This window comes from Volvox carteri, assembly GCF_000143455.1.
Source record: "Volvox carteri f. nagariensis unplaced genomic scaffold VOLCAscaffold_1, whole genome shotgun sequence".
In the NCBI taxonomy this organism is placed as follows: Eukaryota; Viridiplantae; Chlorophyta; class Chlorophyceae; order Chlamydomonadales; family Volvocaceae; genus Volvox; species Volvox carteri.
Genome location: NW_003307545.1, coordinates 3,255,397 through 3,276,508, shown reverse-complemented (window position 1 = coordinate 3,276,508; position 21,112 = coordinate 3,255,397). Strand labels below are relative to the sequence as shown.

The 21,112-nt window shown below is 53.8% G+C and overlaps 4 protein-coding genes across 4 annotated transcripts; 2 read left to right on the top strand and 2 right to left on the bottom strand.

Moving 5' to 3' along the window:
- Positions 1 to 316: 316 nt before the first annotated feature.
- On the bottom strand, positions 317 to 2,143 carry VOLCADRAFT_86170 (uncharacterized protein; the record flags this gene model as incomplete). The annotated part of the gene is made up of 2 exons (XM_002945775.1): positions 317 to 1,093; positions 1,733 to 2,143. 2 exons carry the CDS (start codon positions 2,141 to 2,143, stop codon positions 317 to 319), a joined length of 1,188 nt encoding a protein of 395 aa, XP_002945821.1.
- Positions 2,144 to 3,822: 1,679 nt separating this feature from the next.
- Positions 3,823 to 4,758, bottom strand: mitc18 (mitochondrial substrate carrier; the record flags this gene model as incomplete). Its single annotated transcript, XM_002945774.1, has 1 exon — positions 3,823 to 4,758. One exon carries the CDS (start codon positions 4,756 to 4,758, stop codon positions 3,823 to 3,825), a length of 936 nt encoding a protein of 311 aa, XP_002945820.1.
- Positions 4,759 to 5,283: 525 nt separating this feature from the next.
- Positions 5,284 to 9,587, top strand: VOLCADRAFT_86168 (uncharacterized protein; the record flags this gene model as incomplete). Its single annotated transcript, XM_002946123.1, has 4 exons — positions 5,284 to 5,351; positions 5,510 to 5,635; positions 8,092 to 8,467; positions 9,303 to 9,587. 4 exons carry the CDS (start codon positions 5,284 to 5,286, stop codon positions 9,585 to 9,587), a joined length of 855 nt encoding a protein of 284 aa, XP_002946169.1.
- A 1,278-nt stretch (positions 9,588 to 10,865) lies between these two features.
- VOLCADRAFT_86167 (uncharacterized protein) lies at positions 10,866 to 18,198 on the top strand (the record flags this gene model as incomplete). Its single annotated transcript, XM_002946122.1, has 14 exons — positions 10,866 to 10,943; positions 11,784 to 11,816; positions 12,162 to 12,326; positions 12,831 to 12,869; positions 13,095 to 13,172; positions 13,535 to 13,582; positions 13,972 to 14,149; positions 14,326 to 14,331; positions 14,485 to 14,667; positions 15,305 to 15,389; positions 15,727 to 15,968; positions 16,530 to 16,767; positions 17,525 to 17,645; positions 18,004 to 18,198. The coding sequence occupies 14 exons, from the start codon at positions 10,866 to 10,868 to the stop codon at positions 18,196 to 18,198; spliced, it is 1,689 nt and encodes a 562-aa protein (XP_002946168.1).
- Between the last annotated feature and the right edge of the window lie 2,914 nt (positions 18,199 to 21,112).

Genomic DNA, 21,112 nt, shown 5'->3' with positions numbered 1-21,112 from the left:
GTCCGGTCTAGGGGCCCCAACTCAGGACTTAAAAAGGCTATTCCTTGAAAACTTCATCAAGAGCAGCATTCGTCAATAGCAACGCGTGGAAATAAATACACGCTGTGCGCGGATATGGAGGCACACATACACACTCTTTCTCTCACACACTCACACCGGCTCGCAGCGTCTTCCTGTTCTGTCCGACCCTAACCCAGCCACTAAACCTCCATCACCAGTATCACTCCTTTCTTCCCTCTCTCCCTCTCTCTTCATCTCCCACCTTCCCTCTCCCTCCACCTACTCCTCTCACCACCATTGTTCTCATCCGCCCTTCTCAATGCCTATCAACCTGCTTGATAGTCACCACAGCACCCGGCGAGATGCGGTTCAGGCCGATAAAGATCCAGTACTTGAACAGCACGTCGATCACAACGGGCACAATACCCACGAAGATAACAACGCCCTCTTCGCTGGGCTCCACTCCGTAGTGCCCGAGCACCAACTCAATAAGTCCGTGCCAGCCCTCCTCGGAATGGTATCCCAGCAACGTATCTGCAACCAAGATGATCATCACAGCCTTGGCAATGTCGCTCAGGCCGTAAAACAGACGCGCCATGGTGTTGTACATCGCATCCCTGCTCCTGGTGGGCTGCGACAAGATGCCGACGAAGGTCAGGAAGGAAATCGAGTCGGAGACGGCGTTGATGAGAATCGTCTCGTTGTGGTGTCGCTCCTCCTCCTGCACCTCCGCCGCGAACTCCGCAAGGTGTTCGAACATCTGAAGCTCCGTCATGGGGGGAAGTCGCCCAATTGCCATGTCCAGCCGCAACCGCGTCTCCTCCACATGCACCGCTTTGGCGCCTTCGTACTTTTGGATTTCAGACAGCTCAAAGGCGTCGGGGTTGTTGCGCAAGGAAAAGTTCAGGATGGGGTCTGCGAGAGCGCGGCTGACGACGAAGCCGGTGACAAGGGGGATGCCGATGAGTCGCGCCACGTAGCGCACCGCAAGCTGGGACTCTTCCTTGTTGACCAAGGCCTCCCCGGTCAACATCTGCTCGGAACGCTCCTGATCCAAGTCTAGACCCTCCCTGACCGCATCCCAGTCCAGAAGCTGTGTGGCAGTTGGCGGTTGTGGGGAGGCGGGCGTGTGTGCGGAGGAGGCGCAACCGAGGGGCTCAGGGCAGGAGAGGGTGGCAAGGGGGGGGGGGAAACTATTCCGGCAGCGGCAGATGGCTCAGGGGCGCCCTCAGGGTCTGACATCGGGCTATGCCGCAGCTGCAGCAACACGTCTCAGCGTTTTTGCCGCTGCTCAGATTCCCGATGATGCCTTGCGCGTTCATTCGTCATGTGCTACATGTGCGCGGAGGAGCATCAGCCAGGCGGGGAGACAGGTAGCAGAGGTGTTGGGAAAGGGTTTGGTTTGTCGACGCAGCTGCAAAAAATGCCCACAGCCCAGCCCAGCCCGGCCCGGCCGAGCCGAGAAATGCTCCCCAGCTGGAGACCCAAATCCAAATGGGGCCGGTGGGCGCTCAAAACGAAGGGGGTCGCGGGGGAGCGATCCGAACCGCGAACTCCCTAACCTCAATCCCGCAAAAGCCCTCCCGGAGCAAGGAGCTTCTGCATCCATAGGTCGCGCCATCAGGAATAGGCCGCCGGCCCGCCGGATGCACCCGGGCGCACACAGATTAAAACCGTGTGCGATTATTATTAGCTGCTGGTGGCAAACGGGCTGCGAGGTGCCCCAGCTTACCGGCGTGATCCACTTGTCTCGGGGACCGGCGTTCCGGGTTTCTTTGCGGAACCTGGATACGCCCTCATCCGCTATGCGCTCGACTTGCGGCGGCGAGAAGCGCACCGAGGGGTCCCAGTCCTCATACCAGCTCTGGGCGCCCCATTCGCCTACACCCACGTCGGTGCCGCCCTGTGGCGGGGTCGTGCCGTTTGAGCTGCCGTCGGTTGGCAAACCGAGTCGTCGACGGACGCGCTGCAGCTTCTCCGAGAGATTGTCACCGCTGGCGCTGGCCCCGGTGCCTGAGTTGCTGCCAGCCTGGCAAGGCACGTGCGAGCGCATTCGGCCTTGGCGCCCAATGCCACAACATAATCGCTGGCAGTTCTTTGATAATTGTGTGCGTGGATCAAGTGTTCTAAAAGCAATCTCCATTGTGGCATATGTTCAAGCGGTACCTGCTGAACACATTCTGTTGATCGACCTATGACCAGGCAAGGTGCTGTCCGCAATAACTGCTTAGCTTGGCGTCATACGTCTGACTGATAACTTAATATGTGGATTCAAGGCCTACAGGCCTATATACAAATAAAGGAATAGGGTTGGTCGGGTTTACAGTATCACGGAGGAGGTATGGATATAATAAATGACCATGTGGAAGGTAAATCCTTTCGAGGCAAAACATGCATGAAAGTAGTCCATCGCCCTGTAGATGGAAATCGTTCTCGTCCATCCATACTACGTCGGCAATTCCTCATACGGCAGCTCCGTCTTCGTCTATTAAGTGGAATGACCGCTGCAAATAATTACAGGTCGTTACTACTGCACATACAGCAACCATAGGTAGTGAATATTACCCTTGGAGCAACCGCGAAAATAGGAGACTGCACTTCATACCATACCTTTGGATGCTTGTGCGCTGACGGCATGAAAACAGCGCCAAAAACCCAGACCAAACATCTTCATAGTTCATGAAGCTCAGAGAGCTGAAGCACTAATTTGGACCTTCGAAGTTGAACCCACGGGTCCATCAGGCGCGCCGTGCAAATCACGATATCTGTTTCCGTCGCGTAGCTCTCACAAAAAGCGCTCAACTAAACCGGCATAAACATGCTCTGTATTAAACCTGTAAATTATCGACAAAATGCCGAAATCATGTCAAAACGGCGTCATCGCAGCCTAGACTGCTCGGGACAATCCCCTGATCTCACAACGTAGCCTGCACAAGCATTGCAATATTGGCAGATGTGTCCACGCCGATCGCTCTCATACAGCGAACCCGTTCAAATTATGAAACTTTTATCGACGCTACTCTCCAAAGCCGACCCTCCCTTCGCCACACAGCACCTCATCAAAAGTCAGTTATGATTTAAAGCTTCACGCTCTTCACTGTCTACCCTGCCTCTACAAGTACCTCTCAACGCTGTCACTGCCTCTTTCCTGCTGTACTCGGCCCTGCCCCTCCTCGTCCCTCCGCGCCGCGCTGCACCCTCCTGCTCCCAACAGCAGCTCGCAACCGCTCTTCACGTGCCTCCTCTCCAGACACACCTCGGCAGAAATCCCTCTTGTCAAAGCCTCCACACGCACAGTCGGACCGGACCGTTATGCAAGCTCAACCGCACCCTTATGCTCAAGGAAAGCCCCATGCGTATGCCAACACCTGCCCGCCCGCACCCAAGTCGCATCCTTCGAAACACTAAGCACCACCCAGGAACCCCACCATCACCCCACCATCATCCATCTACAGGCACAGCATGTAGCCTCAAACTCCCTGTTCATCCCTCTCCTCTCCCAAGAAGGAGAGAAAGAGATCTCTATCTCCCGACTCTCTACCTTCCTCCTCCAAAACTAACCACAACTGCACCGAAGACAACAAGCTAAAACAGCCCCAAACCTCACCATTTTCATCCTCTCACCTCCCAACTGCGCACCCCAAGGCACAGTCCACTCTCTATAGTCTTGTACCGTTTCCCGTCCACATGTTCTCGTCGGTCTTCAGTTTCATTCAGGTACCCTCCTCAGAGCGCCTTCCTCAGCCCACAATAAAAAGAGGCCACCTCTTCCTCCCCCTCCCCAGTCTCAAGGGAGGGACGCGTCCAAAGCACCTGCTCCCGTCACGCTGTCAAGCGACCCGACTGCAGCAGCGCCTGACGCTCAAAGTAGCCCGTGATCTGGTCGCTGACCGCCCACACGATCGCTTGGCCGGGCGGAATACGCAACAGCCGCGGCAATAACCCCTTCCACATCGCCATCACGCCCTCCTCCGCGGGAATGCGTACCAACGCGTCGAAAAAGCCCTTATAACGCACGCCCTCGGAAGTCTTCGTCTGCGCCATCAGCCGCGTCTTGGCCACGTCGAACGGTCCTGTGGCCACCGGCCCAAGCAGCGCAGCAAGGAAGCCTGACGTCATAGACTGTACGGGCGTGAGGATCTTGCCGTCGCCCTCGTGCTTGCCCCACAGCAACGCATCGGCGTTGTTCTTGGCCCAGAAGAGGCACATCTGGTTGGTGCCGTTGCGCAGGATGGTGGGTGTGGCACCGGACCACATGCCCCGAATGCCCTCCTCTCGGAGTACGGTCGTGGCGCAGTGGATGGGGCCCTTGTACTTGAAGTGCTCCTTGGCCAGGCCCTTCTGTTGTTGAAGTCGGATCTTGACGACCTCGAAGGGCGTCACGATGACGAGAGCCTCCGTGATTCCCGCCATAAATCCGGCTAGCATGCGGCGGCCGTCGGTCAGCTTGCCGTTCTCATCCCGCAGCAGGCCCTGGTAGACGCTGTTGGAGCCCATCCGCAACGCATATTTTAGTGTGAGGTGAGTTGCGAAAGGTGTTAGGCCCTTCCAGAGCGCTCCGATACCCTCTTCTGTGTATATCTGCCGACCGCAGTCGATGATGCCCTTGTACTTGCCAACCTTGTCCAGCTGCAAGCGCGTCTTAATTACGTCCATCGGCTGTAAGCAGCAAGCCTCAGCTACGCCGCCAATGGAACCGGCAAAGCCCTTGAGCGCCGGTGAGACGCTGGGCTGGCCGAACTTCTTGTTCTCCGCCATGCCGCAGTACCGAAACGCCAACAACCGGACGGCTCAGCAAACGCTTTGGAGCACGAGGACCGCTGAAAAGCTACAAAAGCTTGTAAAGTCAAAGGGTGGCTTTGCTGCTGCACCGTCGTTGTGACCGCTGTGTGCGTCCAAGCGAGGCCGTTGGCTTCAACCTCCCGCGTTCTTCGGCGGCGATGAAGCGCTGCCTCAAATTTCTTGTTCAGGAAGACCAGAATCAACAAAGAAAAGTATATGCTGTAGTTGCGACCTCAAACTGTGCACGTGCGAGCGCTCCGCAGGCGTCTCAGCGAGCACGTTTTCGCTTATATGGCCAAACAAGAGTTGATTTGGTTAGATTGGTCGTCAACGAGAGAACGCAAAGAGTCTGCCACGTGCAGAAGCAGCGCTGACTGTATATAGGAAAATTCTGTTGAAATTGCCTTTGGCGCCGTGTGCAGGGCCTTATTCGGCACCGGTCGTCACGAATTTTGCCATGCGGATAATGCCATCGAAGGCATTTGATGAGTTTAAAAGGGAATGGCTTTTGCAACTCCAGAATACTGGGAAGCACACTATCAGGAGGCCAACGGCGAACACATCGACTGGTGCGCATGCGCGACTTGCATGAACGAAATGCAACAGTAGCGTTGCAACCTTGTTACGACTGTGCATTATACGTGCCTTGCATAAAGTTCCACTTGTATCTACAGTAGGGTTTGGCGACCTAACATTGCGCGCCCTTTTCGCGTCTCTCCTGGCCCAGGCTTTGCCAGTATTCCACGCTACGCAAGGTAGTTCTTCATTACCTCAGGCAGTGGAAGCGGCCTTTGCCGGCCATCCTGTTGCTTGGCACTGGCCTGTCAACATTTGCGGAGGAGCTGTACGACGGGTACGTCAGGGTAACCTCCTTACAACAAAACAAAGATGGGGGCCCTTGTGAAGCAGCTGCCCGCGTTTCCAAAGCCTGTATGTTGTTGGATAGTAAGTTGCAGAATGGGGCCAGGCTGGAGAGGCAAGTGCAGTGGCATAATGGAATGTAGATGAGTAGAAGCTGTTTCCAGGGCGCTTGGCGCACGGCACAATGTACATGCTGAAAAACAACTAACAAGAAAACCTAACACATGCAGTCATGTCGTCGCAAGCGCGTATGCAAGAACAACAGGAACAACAACCAGAAGAACAAGAACAGCACCACAGGAACAGCGCGTGCACAGGCCACGTTGCATCGGTCCTTTGCTATGATGTAGGAACGAATAATAAGGCCTAGGTTCAAGTTTCCTGTTGCGCGTGGATGGCCATGCCAGAACAGGCAACATGATGGGTGAACTTGCACGCTACCAACTTGCCCCCGAGCACGCGACGAGCGGACATAGAAAAGAGCTTAGCGGGCCCCCCCCTTTCCCCCAACGCTCACACAATAAACCATCCCAAGCGCTGCTGTCCGTATGGGCCGCAGCCGCCGTTCACACACGAGTTAAGTCCGACATGTATGCACCGTGAACATGTATGCACCGTGAATGAAACCCTAAGTGTGATCGTGCCCAAATACAACAGCACTGCCCAATGTCCAGAAGCCTAGCGCCGAAATCCTGGGACCCTGTCGGTCAAGCGTTAAGGTGTCCAGTTGCTGTGTGGGCTAGGACTTAGGTCTTGGACTGTCACGGCGGTGGGCGTGTGGGCGCTGCCGGCGCGTTGCCGGCTCATCGCGTAGAAGGCCGGGCTGGCGGAAGGCGGCCCGCGCAGCACATTGTAGCCGCCCGGCCCCCGGGCCTTGAACTGCGCGATGTAGAGGGCCTCCATCTTTTGGGCTAGAGCAGGATTGGCGGTGCGCAAAGCGTATGATGGTCGACCCCGCCGGCTAAAGCTACACGTCCCCAACTGAAGATATTCTCGGTGGTTTACCAGCAGGTGTTGTGCTGTTCTTGCTGTCTGATGTCCTGAACGCTTCCTCTTCCCGCAGCCGTTTCAAGCGCCCAGTCTTGCAAGCTACGTTGTATGCTTTCATATCTTTTCATATCTTATTCAGCTCAGGCTAAGCAGCCAGCCAAAAGTTCGAGATGCATACCGCTTGTGACTGCGGCCAACATGCCCTGACGAGCGGCCTTTCGCCGAAAAAATTACATACACTTTTACAGGCGCATTTTGAGAATTGAACGCGCGCATCCGCACGGCAAAATTCGCTCCTGGCTTTTTTGGGACGAGTGTACTTAGGCTTTATTCGCGAAGTACGACCGGACACATTTGTGCGAGAGGCTGCTTAACAACGTGACACTGAGTCCTTGAGGTCTGGATTGCACTCCACGTACAAATCTTTCGGACTGGCCCCATTTGCTTCACTCTTGGGTTTGTTATGCAGCGTGCTGGAGGCGCATTCTGTTGAGACATGCAACTCATACCAGTCACCTTCAAGCATCTTCGCTCATAAACCCGCACAAACTCGACACGCTACAATCCTTCCGTGCGACCTTCCAGATCTTCCAGATGAACCTAAACCAGACGAACCCAAAAAGTGCTATGAGCGCAGTGAGCATCTACGCCGCAGCCTGCCTTTTCAGGAGCGCCTCTTTGCGCCTCATGGCCCCGTACCTCCGCTTCCTCACCCCTCTAGGCTCCTTCCCTCTGGCCCTGGTCCCTCACGGCTTGCCCCGTTGTTTGTTGCGTTGTTGCCCCGTTCGCAACAAAATCTCTGGGCTCTGGAGAACATCTGGGCCTGACCCAGATCCAAGACCCTGTAATCCGGATCCAGACTTTGCTGCTGATTCCGATTTTTTCCCGATTTGGATCTTCTTTCGCGAGGGGGGATGGGCTCTTCATTCTAGACTAGAGAACTCGGGGGGTTCGTCGCGATCTGGGTCGTTGTGGTCAGTTAGCGTCCTTCATGCTGTCGAGCACTCGACCGCCTCTGCCGCCATCACAGCGCGCAAACAAAGAGAAACGAACGGAAACGACGTGTAATTGAAGAGCTTTTCAAGCTGCTGAATTGCAGAGAAAGGAGAGCGAAAGTAGAGAGAGGGGGGGATCACGGATAGGGGATCGTACACAGCAGGCCCTGTCGTACTGGCCCCTACCGGTACGACCTCCGTTGTAGCCACCCTCCCCTAATCGCCATATGACATGACACGACACGACACGACATGGCAAAGTGATGCACGATGCAAAAGATGAAGCAGCCGCGGGGGCGGTAACGCGGGGAAACCCCGCGCGGAACAAAACACAGCGCCATCGGCTGCCGTCACCCCCGCCTCCATCCCCACCTCCACCGCCACCGCCGCCGCCACCTCCATCGCCACCCCTACCTCCCTTAACCCCCTTACCCCCACCTCCACCTCCACTTACACCACGCAGGGGCTACTCCCCCATCATGGTGCTCGATTTCGCGCCCACAGCCGTCCAGGAACATCAAAAGCGTACGGCAAAGCCCCCGCGCGGCGGCCTCACTGTCGTACAGTGCGATGTGGCAGATCCCGAGTGGCCGGAGGTGGATGAGGCGGGGATGCGGTACGGCATCGTCGTGGACAAGGGCCTTATCGACTGTCTGCTGACCTCCCCCTCGGGCATCGACCGCGCCTCCGCCGCCATCACCAACGTCTGGAGCCACATGACCACCCCGGCTGTGTGGATTTCCGTGTCGCACTCTCCACCCGCCGACAGACGGGACTTGTACTGCCTCTCCGGGGCCGCCGTCGCCGGCACCACCAGCGTCTACTGGCACAACATCCAGGTACGCCTGTACGGCAAGATGCGTGTGGGTGGTTGGAGCGTGAGTGTGTGGTGTATGTGGTGTGTGGTTGGGGGGGGGGGCGGGGCCGGGGGCGGGGCCGGGGCCGGGGGCATTGAGTACCGTAGGAGGTTTTACGTCGCGTGCTTGCGTTTATATTATTTTGCTGGACTGTCCGGTGTACGACGAAATCAGATCTGATATGGGCTTTCCACGCTTCGAACATATGAAGGACGCTATGAAGTGGGAACCTGAACGCCTGGCAAGGATGCTGGAACGCATATGGTCTCACCGCAACTCTATATCGTTCCCTTTGGTCGTTAGTATACTTCATCACTTGTCTCGTTGGAAGTGCGAGGTAGGATGGTGCTTATAGGCGATTTGGCAGCCCTTGAGCCCTCGGCTCGTACTACGGTGGTTTGCAGGTACGGGGAACGCACCCACGACCATGTAACAACAACAACAACAACAATGTTACTAACGCATGCATGTGTACGGCATCCCGCGTGGGATTACATCTAGGGGGGTTGAAGGGGTCGCGTGTCAACCCGCCTCCCCCGAACCCACAACTCACAAAATTTACAACCCTCTTTTTTGTGGGACAGCCCAGGAAGGCACCGGGCAGCGCCGTTAACCCCTGCCGGCCCCTGTCAACACGCACATACATACACCCACACAACCCCCTCCCTCACGCGCTCCCTCCCTCCCCCCTCCCCCCACACAACCACAAACTCCCTTCCCCTCTCTAAAAGCTCGCCACCGTGTCGCGCGGCGTGTGCTAACTACCCTCGTGCGGGAAGTGACATCATGTACGACATCCTGTGTTTTGTGACTGCAGGTCAAGCGGGTACGACTTCCCCCCCTGGAGTACTCCAGTAAGACTGCCGTACAAGGAAAGGAGACGCTGGAGGACTACAACGATTGGGAGGGGGCGGGTTTGGGGTCGGGGCCGGGAGGGGCCCCACGGGGGGAAGTAACCCCGGGGGAAAAGGCGCGGTCGGCGACGCAGGTGCCGTACAAACCGTCTGAGGCGGGGGACGGACAGGGACAGTCGACGGGGGAGCTCCCAGGTGCTGACGTGTTTCGCGATGACGTGGCGTACATCTACATCCTCACGAAGTAGCCCCGGTAGCATTAGAGCGTTGCCGGGCTCTTAGCCGTACAGTGCCACTTGTAAGCCATATGCCTTCGAATCTGGTTTCGGAGGAGACCGGTTCCGGACGCAGCTGCAGCCAGCCTCATGCTGTTCTCCTCCGGCCGCTTCAGATCCAAACGGTAGTTATTGGGCGCGTTGCCGAGGGGTTTGAATTGCATGGCGGCTGGCGGACGTAGCTCCGGAACCACTATGGTGAACCGAAAGCCAAATGGTGTGAGTGTGTGTGTGAATGGGTGACCCCAGCTGTGTGGTCGCGCGTGTGGGTTTTCCGGATACACGTGACGGACTGAAGCTTGTGCAGGTGTAGGGGGTGTGCGGATTCAAAAGAGAAAGGTAAGATTATCGCCAACTGCGGCGCTGGTCGCCAACTACGACCCCGGAACGTTATGAAGGTCATCGCGCGAAAACAGCAAATGAGAGCATATTTTGTTCCATTGGGGCTTTAGGTTATCATCTGTCATTTCCTTATTTCTCGTGTCTGAGTTCCCGTAACGTTGATGTTCCGTCCTGTCTCCTGAGCCGAAGCCATGGGCCCCGTCATCCTATTGCGCATGTCACGTGACTGAATTCGCTAGTCTGGACAAAGGTGAAACGTCAACATGGAGACGTTGAAGCTCACTTGATGCTCTAAAGGCTGTCAAAGTGCAGCAGAACACGTGAAGAAGCCGGCTAAAAGGAACTAGGGCTCCCGATGTTTCTCTTGCAGTGGATGCCGGCGGCATAGGCAAACAAAAGAATCTTTTATGAGGCCCGATGCAATCGCTTTAAATGAAGCTAACTGGTTAACTGGGAGGTTATCAACGGACGGTCGGACGAAATATACCATGAGAGAAAGCCGCCGTTGGGCCGGTCCTTGACTTACATCTAGGCATAAAGTAATCGCCAAAGGCAACTCCTGATCGGGCATGAATTATGCTTGCGGAGTTGCATTGGTAGTTCAACCTGTTGTTCAAGCTCGACAGTTAGCACGTATTTACGATGTCGGCACCAATGGCTTTCGCACGGCATCATAACCACAGGGCTTTGCTAGCATGATGGAAAACATTATCTATCTGCACGTCATGTGATATGTACTATAATAAGGGTTTGCTTCGTCAAAATCTTGGATCGGCGCTCAGGACTCGCTCTTGAAGATAGAACCTTGGAGTTAATATCATTCATCCAGGCATCATTAAACAATCTTGATTTATTAAGCCGGGACGATTAAGTGTGTTAACATCGAAGCCGGTTTTCACGAGCGACGTTATGGCGACTGACGTAGCTTCTGCTAACGAGAATGTTGGCATCCTAGATCGGTTAAATCATGTCGTCGAGAACTCTGCGGTGAGTGGCAGTTCGACCCGTCAGGTGCACGTGTGCGGCGGCCGAGAGTATTGCCTTAACCTCCTGCACTGCGCTTAGACTAGAATTAAAGGAAGATCATGTGGTTTGACATTAACTTGCCGTTCTTCACTCGGTGCTTCTATACGCAAGCCCTAGTGTGTGAAACAGTGGCCGAGTTGGTACTTAACTGCCGCCATCGTGGTATCTTATTTATCTCGTTAAAACAAAGTTTTCCATATCTTAGGACGTGCACATGTCGATTGGTATATGACGGGTGCTTGCGAGTCGAGTGATCTTGCTGTAACGTTTGCATCTTTTGCTTTGAAATTGCAAACTACAGGTCGGCAGATATTTTTGCCTCAAGGAAAGAAAGTCAACCTTCACCACCGAGCTTCGGGCGGGAACTGTTACTTTCCTTACGATGGCCTACATTCTAGCTGTGAACGGAGCCATCTTGGCAGATACAGGTAACCCGCTTTGCTCTCGCGCTTACTGAACAATCACACTAAAGTTCCATATCGAACGGCTAACCTAATAGCAATTGTGGTCCTTCATTTCGTCCATACCGTACGGATTTTTCATTCCAGGTGGGCCATGTACTGTGGACGACTGTACCAACAACAAAGGCCAACCTTTCTGCATGTTTGGCAGCGGCGGGCGTTCCGACCCTGGCTACCTAGCTTGCGTGGTACGTCTCCTCTTCCTGCGTCTCCTTAGGGGTTTCGGGGTTTGAATGACGGGGCTCGCATCACGGGACAGTAATAGGAACCAATTCAATGCTACTCACATCGTACATATCAGTAATCTCTCCTCCTCCAGTAATCAATCCCTTCCTCCCAGTCATTGGAGCATCGGCAGCATCAGCTTCCGGAGGTGGGCGCACGGCACCATCAACCTGAATTCCGTGGCTGTACGGCTATGAGTCATCTTAGCTGATGACCTTACTAGCAACGATGCATCCTAAGCTTTGGTAACTCGGGGGAAATGAACTGTTTTTTTCCTAGATGCGTTAAACATGAGCGTTGCAGTGTAGCACACAATTTGAGAAAATAATAAACACGACAACCTTTTTTGTGTCTCCCACATCATCAGTCATCGGGTTCGATCATTTTTTTAAGCTCCTCCCATAACGGACGCTGGCCCGCCTACCTCTTGGACGCAATGACACACTGTCGTACTTCCCGTGCGTACTGTCCCGTACGATGTTTGATTTTGCAGGCCAAGGCTAAGCGCTCGATGGTAACCGCCACCGCCGTGGCCAGTTTTGTGGCATGCGTGCTGATGGGCGTTGTGGGCAACCTGCCCTTCGGCCTGGCGCCCGGTATGGGCATCAACGCATACTTCACGTACACGGTCGTGGGTTACTTTGGAAACAAGGGCATGGTGAGTGGAATCCCAACCCGGGTGTGCGCATGTGCGTGTGTGTGTGTGTACATATACCATCGCCAATCGCCAACCTATCATGTGTGTATGTGTGCGTGTGTATGTCTAGAACATATCGATCGGGGCCTGATGCTGGCAAGGGGCACCTAACTGTACACCCCCAAAGGGAATATGCCCCCCGAATCACTCCATCATTGGAGGGGCGGTAGTATAACGTCAGAATTTTAACCGGTCTCCCTATTGAACACCTGTTCGAATCCTCTAGCCAGCTATATACTCCAGCCCGAATGCCAAGCAACCTCCCTTCCACCGAGCGGATGCTCTACAGCTGCGTGATCTGCCAATGCACTCACACCCTACCGAGACCCTCTCACCCTACCGACCGGCTGGGCCGGAGGGTTACCGAGCGGCGACCGGTCAAATAAGGTACTATGCCATAGGGCCATACATCCCTTCCCCCATCCCTCCATTCCCCCCCCCCCCCGCGCTCCCACCCCCTCACAGATCTCTTACCGAGATGCTCTCGCGGCTGCTTTCATTGAGGTGGGCGAGTGGGAGTGTGCAGGGGCTGCATCCGAGTAAAGACATCAGTATCGATATGGGTACATCTGCTTTGAAGAGGGCATGATGAGTTCTTATTAAGGGCCACGCTGCGGCAGATAGCGAGAAAAGATGCACAGTTCTCTTTTTTCGCACGTCAATCAGCATTTCACGCCTTACAGTCCTTTCGTCGTACGTCTGAAAAGCCAAAACCGACCGGCTGCACAGGGCTGGATCTTCTTCATCATCTCCATCACTGGCCTCCGTACGAAGATAACTACTATCGTACCCAAATGTGTCATGCTGGTACGTTGTCGCGTCATATTTACCCATGTCCTTTTGTTACGGATTACTCGATGGCGATCTTTTGGTTCCTATAATGCATTCGAATCATAAAGTCACGAGTGGGGCAGGCTTGTTTATGTGTCTTTTAAGGTGGTGATTATTATAAAAGTGATGATTAAAACGGCCCAGAAGCCTCCCATTCTGTAACATTACATTACATTACATTACATTACATTACATTACATTACATTACATTACATTACAAAAGTGATGATTTATGTGTAGGGGGGCTTATTGCCCGATTGATGCACATAGGTGTGCACCGTTCACTTTCCCGCTCCGAAACCCGGCACAGAAAGCAAAGAGCCCTCCCTCCGCCACAGGCAACATCGGGCGGCATCGGCTTGTTCTTGGCGTTCATTGGTCTCCAGGTGAGATCTACAGCTTTGCTGTAGCTGTAGCTGTAGCTGCTGTAAAAGCGATGACTGTTAAGGCTCAACCCTTCCTTCATGAGTGATATCCCATGATTTAAAAGTTCACCCGCGTGACAGAAACCCAAAGCCCTACATCGCCCAACATCACAAGAAGAGGCATACCATTCTTCCGTTCGCCCGGCAAACCTTTGAAACACCCTTTCTTTGCTTTCCACCACCACCTTCCAAATTTTTTTAACCCTGAACCATTTCCCTAGATCACATCACATCTGCCCTCATTCGGAAAAAAACGCCTCTCATGCCAATCAATCGAACCGTTTGATGATTCTTTTTGTTTGCATTTGCATCTCGCGGCTAATGGTTTGCCTGCTGGGCCGCCGTACCAGACCGCCAACGGTATCGGCCTCATCTCCTTCGAACCGGCTACGCTCGTGACGCTCGGGGGCTGCAGAGTGGAGGATCGCGCGCCCATGTACACCATAAAGGACCCGACCAAAGTCTGCAGTCTCCACAATGGAACAGTGTCTACCAACCTGGGAGCAGCGTCTCCGAACTACGCATGCAGTAAGTGTCTGCATGTGCCTGTGTGCGCGCGCACATATGTGTGTGTGTGCACATATGTGTGTGTGTGCGTACATGCGTACATACGTACGGGGCGTAGGTGTAATGGATACGGAGTAATCACCCTTCCGGCCAGGTTGGTTCCTCCTAGCACGGCTTGGCTGCGTTTTCTTCCACAGGTGAAGGTGTGGAGCTCCGTGGCGTGGTTGAAAGTCGCCAGCATTTCGCTTCCGCTTCCTCCTGCAATATCTCTCATCATCATCATCATTGCCCCCTCTCCCGGCCTCCCTGACCAACCCTGTCTGCCACCCATCCATCCCTCTCCCCCGCGTGGTCAGTTAACGGCATGAAGATGCGCAGCGCCAGCATGTGGTTGGGGATCATGGGCGGCGTGCTGATGGTGCTGCTCATGGCGCGAGGCTTCCGAGGCGCCATCATGGTAGCAATCTTGTTCGTGACCTTCGTTTCCTGGATTCCAGGACATGACGCGACGTTTCTGGGTGCCGAGAGCCAGATCCCAGGTACCCGGCGCAGCACGGCTTACGAAGCCTGCACCAGGTTTAACTTTTGTTGCTTACATGATCGTTTTTATTACTGCCTTGCTGTGCTTACTGGTGTGCGTTTATGTGCTTTTGGCAGATGACTTGAAAAGTAGCTTGACTCACAACGCAAGGGCTTAGCTGCACCTCTAGATCTAAGTTGGGCTTTTGGGGGTGGGAAAGACCTGTATGCGCCGGTAAACGTGTGCGTGTGTATAAGAATGGTACGGCACCGCCACAGGAATTCCTATCTGCTGCATCTAACAGCACGCCGCCGCCGCCGCCGCCGCCGCTGCGAAATGCTCTTGTTTTGCTTTCGCTGCGGCCGTCGCCTGAGAGAGGTTTCACTTCGCACTTCATTCCACTCCACCGACAGCGACAGTCGACGGCAATAAGCAACCGGAAGAACAAAGAGCGGGCAAGAGCAGCTCCCCATCCCACGGTGTCTCCTAGGTGTGTGTCTGTCTGTCTGTATGCCTGTATGTTTGTGTGTTTTGTCTTGTGATCAACACCCTATCAATCCCCCGCACGTGCCTGTGTATGTATGTGTGGATGTGTGTATGTGTGCGTGTGTGTGTGCCGGCTGTTTGTCACGCCACCCGCTGCCTCCGAGCCTCAGGTGGTGCAGAGCGCCGCGAGTACTTCGAGAAGGTGGTACAGCGGCCTGACACGTCTTTCACGGATCTGGAAATGCACTTCAAGGCGTGAGTTGTCGGCCTGGCCTGGAGGGCGGGGGGGCCTTGTACGGGCTGGGCTCTCGACTCCGTGAACGGCGGGACGGGGCCTGGGGGGCCCGGGGGTTTGCACCTCAGTGGCACCTCACCGGGTGGTGGTCTTAGTCTGCCTGTGCATGAGGGAGGAGGGCGAGGAGGGGGAAGGTGGGGAGTGATGCTGGGGGTGAAATAACTGTCTTGTGCACACTGGGTCTGGATGGGGTGGTGAGAAAGTGGAGAAATCTCTGGGGGGAGCTCCCGTCCCGTGCTCTTGCCTTTTCCATAAACCTGTATCTTGTACGACTATTGCCGTACTGCCGTACTGCAGTTTTGGCAAGCCCCAGCTGTGGACAGCGCTCATCACCTTTCTTTATCTAGATTTGCTGGACTGCACCGGCACATTCTTCTCCATGGCCAACTACATCAACAAGAGGGTGCCGGGATTCATTCACCCGGTGACGAAGGACTTCCCCCGAATGACATTGGCGTTCTGTGTGGACGCGAGCTCGATCTGGATCGGGGCTCTGTTGGGCATCGCGCCGCTTACCGTGTACATTGAGTCTGCCACCGGTAGGTATACCACTGGTTCGTTAAAGCGGTTGGTGGTTGATGGTCTTCTTGGTCGTTACCCTGGTGTACGGCAAGAAGCAACGATGTCGGATGTCGTGTGTCGTGCCGTGTCGTGTCAATGTCGAATCCTTGGAGGTAGTTGGCCAACGACCAGCCATCGATCCAGCATATGCATATGTTGTTTTCCTTGTATCTTTCTAATATATAATAATATAATGGATATAATATGTAACGCATAACATACATATTGTATAATATTATCTGTATGTATGTTGTTACGGGGTGGTTAACTTCGCCACCGTCACCCCATCCGACTTCAGAATGTATTCGTTGGGTTCGGCAATTCACCACCATCGCGCATCAACTTAGTTCCTGGTTAGCTCGCAAGTTGATTTTATCACGTCCTACATATATTATTATAAAACATACATTTATATGTGGAGCCTCATTGCTTGTTGAATTTTACCATTGTGCCCTAACCTACCGTTGTCCGCAGCAAAATTCCCGAAAATATTCACTGACTATCCTTTTCTGGATCTTTATATATGTTCCTCACAACAGGCATCCGCGAGGGTGGCCGCACTGGCATCACGGCCATCATGATCGGTTTCTACTTCTTTATCGCCATGTTCTTCACGCCGATCATCTCGTCCATTCCGCCGTACGCTACGGGGCCCGCGCTGATCCTGGTGGGCGCTCTGATGATGGAGAACATTCTGGACATCGAGTGGAAGGACCCCCAACAAGCCATCCCGGCCTTCCTCACCATCGCATTGATCCCCCTCACATACTCCATCGCGTGAGTACCCGGACGGCGCAGCGCTCCCACTCCTCTTTATTGTATTGCGGAGTTTTTGTAACATGGTATATTGTTTATAGGGTCTAGTTTACTAGACCCTAATAACAATAAAGAGGAGGGCTGTGCGGTGTTTATAAACACCGCACAACCCCCGCTCCAGTATTGTTTATAGGGTCTAGTAAACTAGACCCTATAAACAATACAGAGATTGTCCTAACCTCCCTACCTCCCTACCTCCCTAGCTCCAGGCATGTGGTTAAACGAAATGGCGGACGCGAACCACAACCATAACGTCCGCGTGGGGGCACTGTGTCACGCTGTGCGCTCCTAGCCACATGCCCGGCTGCTGTTTGCAAGCATTGAAGTCCCTGGTGGGCGTGTACGGCTGGATATTCAGCATCTGCATATACGACATTCGCAACTTTTTTTGTTGGATCTCGAGGTGTTCTGGACGGACTGGAGCTGTTTTGTGCTTGTTTTTTTGGTGAAGGTCTCCCCTAGGACGTACTCCTCTAAAGTTTGTGGCGAACAGATGTGGATGGCCATCACTTACTTAGCAGTTGCTGTAATCTTCATAGGCTTGATTAGGCAAACCTGTCGATCAGGGGGCGCGATGCGTTGGGGAGTTCTGGAGGTGTGGCCGGCCTAGCTAGGCGGCGTGCAGTGCTGCAGACTGCCGATCCCAAATGCGAGGAGTCCCTTGTGCGCTCCTGCGACTCGTCCTGCTGCATGCCCTCCTTCCTGCTCTACCGTACAGGTACGGCATCATTGCCGGGATCTGCTCGTACCTGCTGTTGTACCTGCTGCTGCTGGCGTACGACCTGCTCACGGCTCCCCTGCACCGCAAGTCCTTCGTGGACATCCTAATTGATGCTAAGGTAATGTTCGCTAGGGTATCAATTTCTCGACTTCCCAGGCTCATGATTTTATATTCTGAGCAGCATGTATCAGCTGCCTGCTGAGATTATTTTCGCCGCGATAATTGTGCAGCTTTACTCGTGCTGGTGCCATGAAGAAAAGCGCGCTCAGCGAACTGCCACCCAAATAGTTGCACCCCAGCCTAACAGCTTCGTCTAACTTCCCCAAAAGATCCCATAATTAACAAATGAAAAGTGGAAGAAGCACAGTTTTGCAGCTAACCCTTCCCCCTGTCCTCGCCGTCTGTTTCCTCCCGCCTTCGCCTGTGTGGGCTGCGCTGTGCAACGTACGCGGTACGACGAATGTGGTTTCACGCAGCCGGAGGTCTTCAAGTCGTACGCGCAGCTGGAGGCGGAGGAGCTGGCCCGTAATAAGGCCCGCGTGGAGGCGCTTGAGCAGGAGCTGGAGCTGACGAACTCCTCCATTATGCACGCCACGACGTCGATCAGCGAAAAGGCGGCCGCCAAGGCTGCCACCGCGGACGGTCCACCGCTGGCTGCTAGTTGCTGCTAATAGGCCTGGAGAAATGTGTTACTCTTCCTCAAAACATGAATCCAACAATCAAGGATGCGTCCTGATTTGAGGCGCTTATTATCATTATTAGCTGTACAGTACTTCAGCAGGTACAGCGCAATATTTTGCACAGTAGCTTTATATGATGTTTTACTTTTCAACGCCGTAAGTACTTCAACGCCGTAAGGGACGTGCTGAGCATCATCTATCCGTCCATCCATCCAGGGTTATCCCGTGGGGGATCGCGATCTGCATTCTTCTTCCAACAATTTCACGTTCCTACATCGACACGTTGTCGCTGCAGCAGTCAGCAGCTGCTGCTGCTGCTGCTGTACTGTGCGTGTTTTTGGACGCCGTTTAGCTGTACGAGTTTTCCTTAAACAGGTTTTGCCTGGCTTTGGAGGAATGGTGCGCCTGCAGCTGCTAATGTCGTTACGCCTCGTGCGCGTACGTGGGTGGATGGATACGCGGAGGCGAATGGATTAAAACCAAGAACCAAAAACAACCGTTCATAACGGCCGGCTTGCAAATGCCGGATGCTCTTGATGTGATCCTTAATACCTTTATGATATATGAACGTAGGCACCTATCGACATATCTATCTACTTGAGTTAAAATTTACGGCAACCGAAAAGGATACGTTTTTCGGCGGAGACCGCCGAATTATTCTCCTCCTTTGCTGGAGGTATCCGGGTGCGGTGCGCGGTTTCACAGAGATCACCGATTTCTGCGGAATCAGGGTTGTGGTCGAAGTCGAAAAGAGCGCGCGACGGCAAGTCTAACGGGGAAGGTCCTCCCCCTGCTGGTAACTCGGAGATAACACGGCCGCAGAGGTAGACGCGAACAGGGGCTGTGCGTTTCCTCAGATTCCTCCGTTTCCTGTCAGGGGGCGGGTCATAAGCAGCTCTGGCTTGATTTTCTGTTATTTTTCCAACTACTTTTTAACTGTAAGAAAACAAAAGAGTAAAGGTGCAATCCACACGTCTCGAACCTTCGGCTGTCGTACAGCCTGCTTCCAAGGGTACTCGGCCTTCGGAGCCTGAGAGGTAATCGCCTTCTCTCAGCAGCAGTGACTTGGCCGCCGAACTTGCGGGGTGGCGGCGGCTTGCGGTCAGGTCGCCGAGTTTGCCTTCCAACGGACAGCGACTCTCAGGCCGTCGTAGACGCTGATTGCGTCTCGTCTGTCACCAGGCTGCGGCTGTCACCTCGCCGCCTCCGCTTCCGGTGGATGCGGAGGGGGCCGGCTTACATAGCGTGCCGCTCACTGCTGCTCCGCCAGGGGTGGCTTGCCAACCCCAACTGTATGTCCCTAAGGGTCTGGGTCCCTAATCTCTGTAGCCTCCGGCGTTGGTCAACATCCCCTCCTGAATTGAGATCTATACTTTGCAATATCTTTCCAAATAATTTGAAGGTGTGGGTTGCTGTTTTCGTACTAAAATCCTAAAACTCTAAAACCCTCCGAAGGGGAACAGGTTTTAGATTGCGGTATTGACACCTGACAAGAAACCGGCAGATGAACCGAGAGTCGCGCCTGGGACGAAGGAAGCGAGAAAGAAAGAAATAATAAAACATATATTTTTTTACATCATGTTGTTATATTTATTGCGTGGTTGGCGGATGGACTCGAGATGTATCCTGTGTCCGCAACGATGTGCGAGAGTCCAAACATCAGTTGGCGTGCTGCGCCAGACACGAAACGCCAATCCTTTCCAATTCGTATGCGTGTTTATGATTAATAATATACGTCTATACTACATCACGTTGTCTTAACGTTTTTTATATCGAATGAATTACATGCCTATTAACATATCTAAAAATACGCATCGAGGAAAAATCGAATTGCTTTGTACGGTACGGTATGTGGCGGCTCCAAACGCGCCTTCCATCGGAACCTCTTCCTCTCTCCTCGTCCTCGGTCAACCCCCCAGCATTCATCCATTACATACATACATGCATGGTATAAACACCCAAACACACTCACAAACACATGCTCCATGCATAAGTGGCGTGTTGCACGAAAAGTACGATCCACATGCCTCTCGTGACATAGCGCATGGGGAGATATACGGTATTCATACCTATCGCATGCATTGTGCATCATACTATGTATCAAACTATCGGCCCGTGTCGTACACGTACGACAGGCAGAAGCGTATCTGAAAGGGCTTCCGATTGGAGAGTTCACTAGTGGTCATGCACACGTACGCCGCATGCACATCGCCCCGTTTCGTCGCTCCGAAACTCCCCAGGGTGTCAATGTGTGTGTGAGAGAGAGACACATAGACACACAGACAGATAGACAGGCAGAGCGTGTGCGTGTATGTGTGTGTGCATGTTTCTGACACGCAATACACCCCTCTATGAGTACGGCACCTGCAACCCATTTCAGGGGGTGCACCTTAACCCTCTCCATCCATACATTATACATACGTACATACACACACACAAATACAACAAACATAAATCGTGTCACATGTCATGTGCAATTAAAAGGTGGTTGGTTGGTTAGAGTACCTCACACGCAACCAACCAACCGGGGGAAGACTCTGCTGCAGTGGATGCAAAAACTTTCCCCAACCCCTACAAAACATACATACGCGACATACATATACATATACTACATATACATACGGATTCGCACAAACGACACCCACATCACATAGTACGACACAGCACGTCATGTCAGCGCCCTGTGGTAAGTGACTGGCTGGCGACGAGAGGGCAGTCGAAGGCGCACCCCACCCCACCCCACCCCACCCCACTACACCCCACCCCACTACACCAGCCACACCTCCGCCGGCAGCAGCAGTATGCATCAATATAAGTTATTCATTAAAGTCACTACTACCACCATGACTACTACCACCCTGAGCATCATCTTAGCCACAACCGCCTTGCAGCGCCACACGCCGTA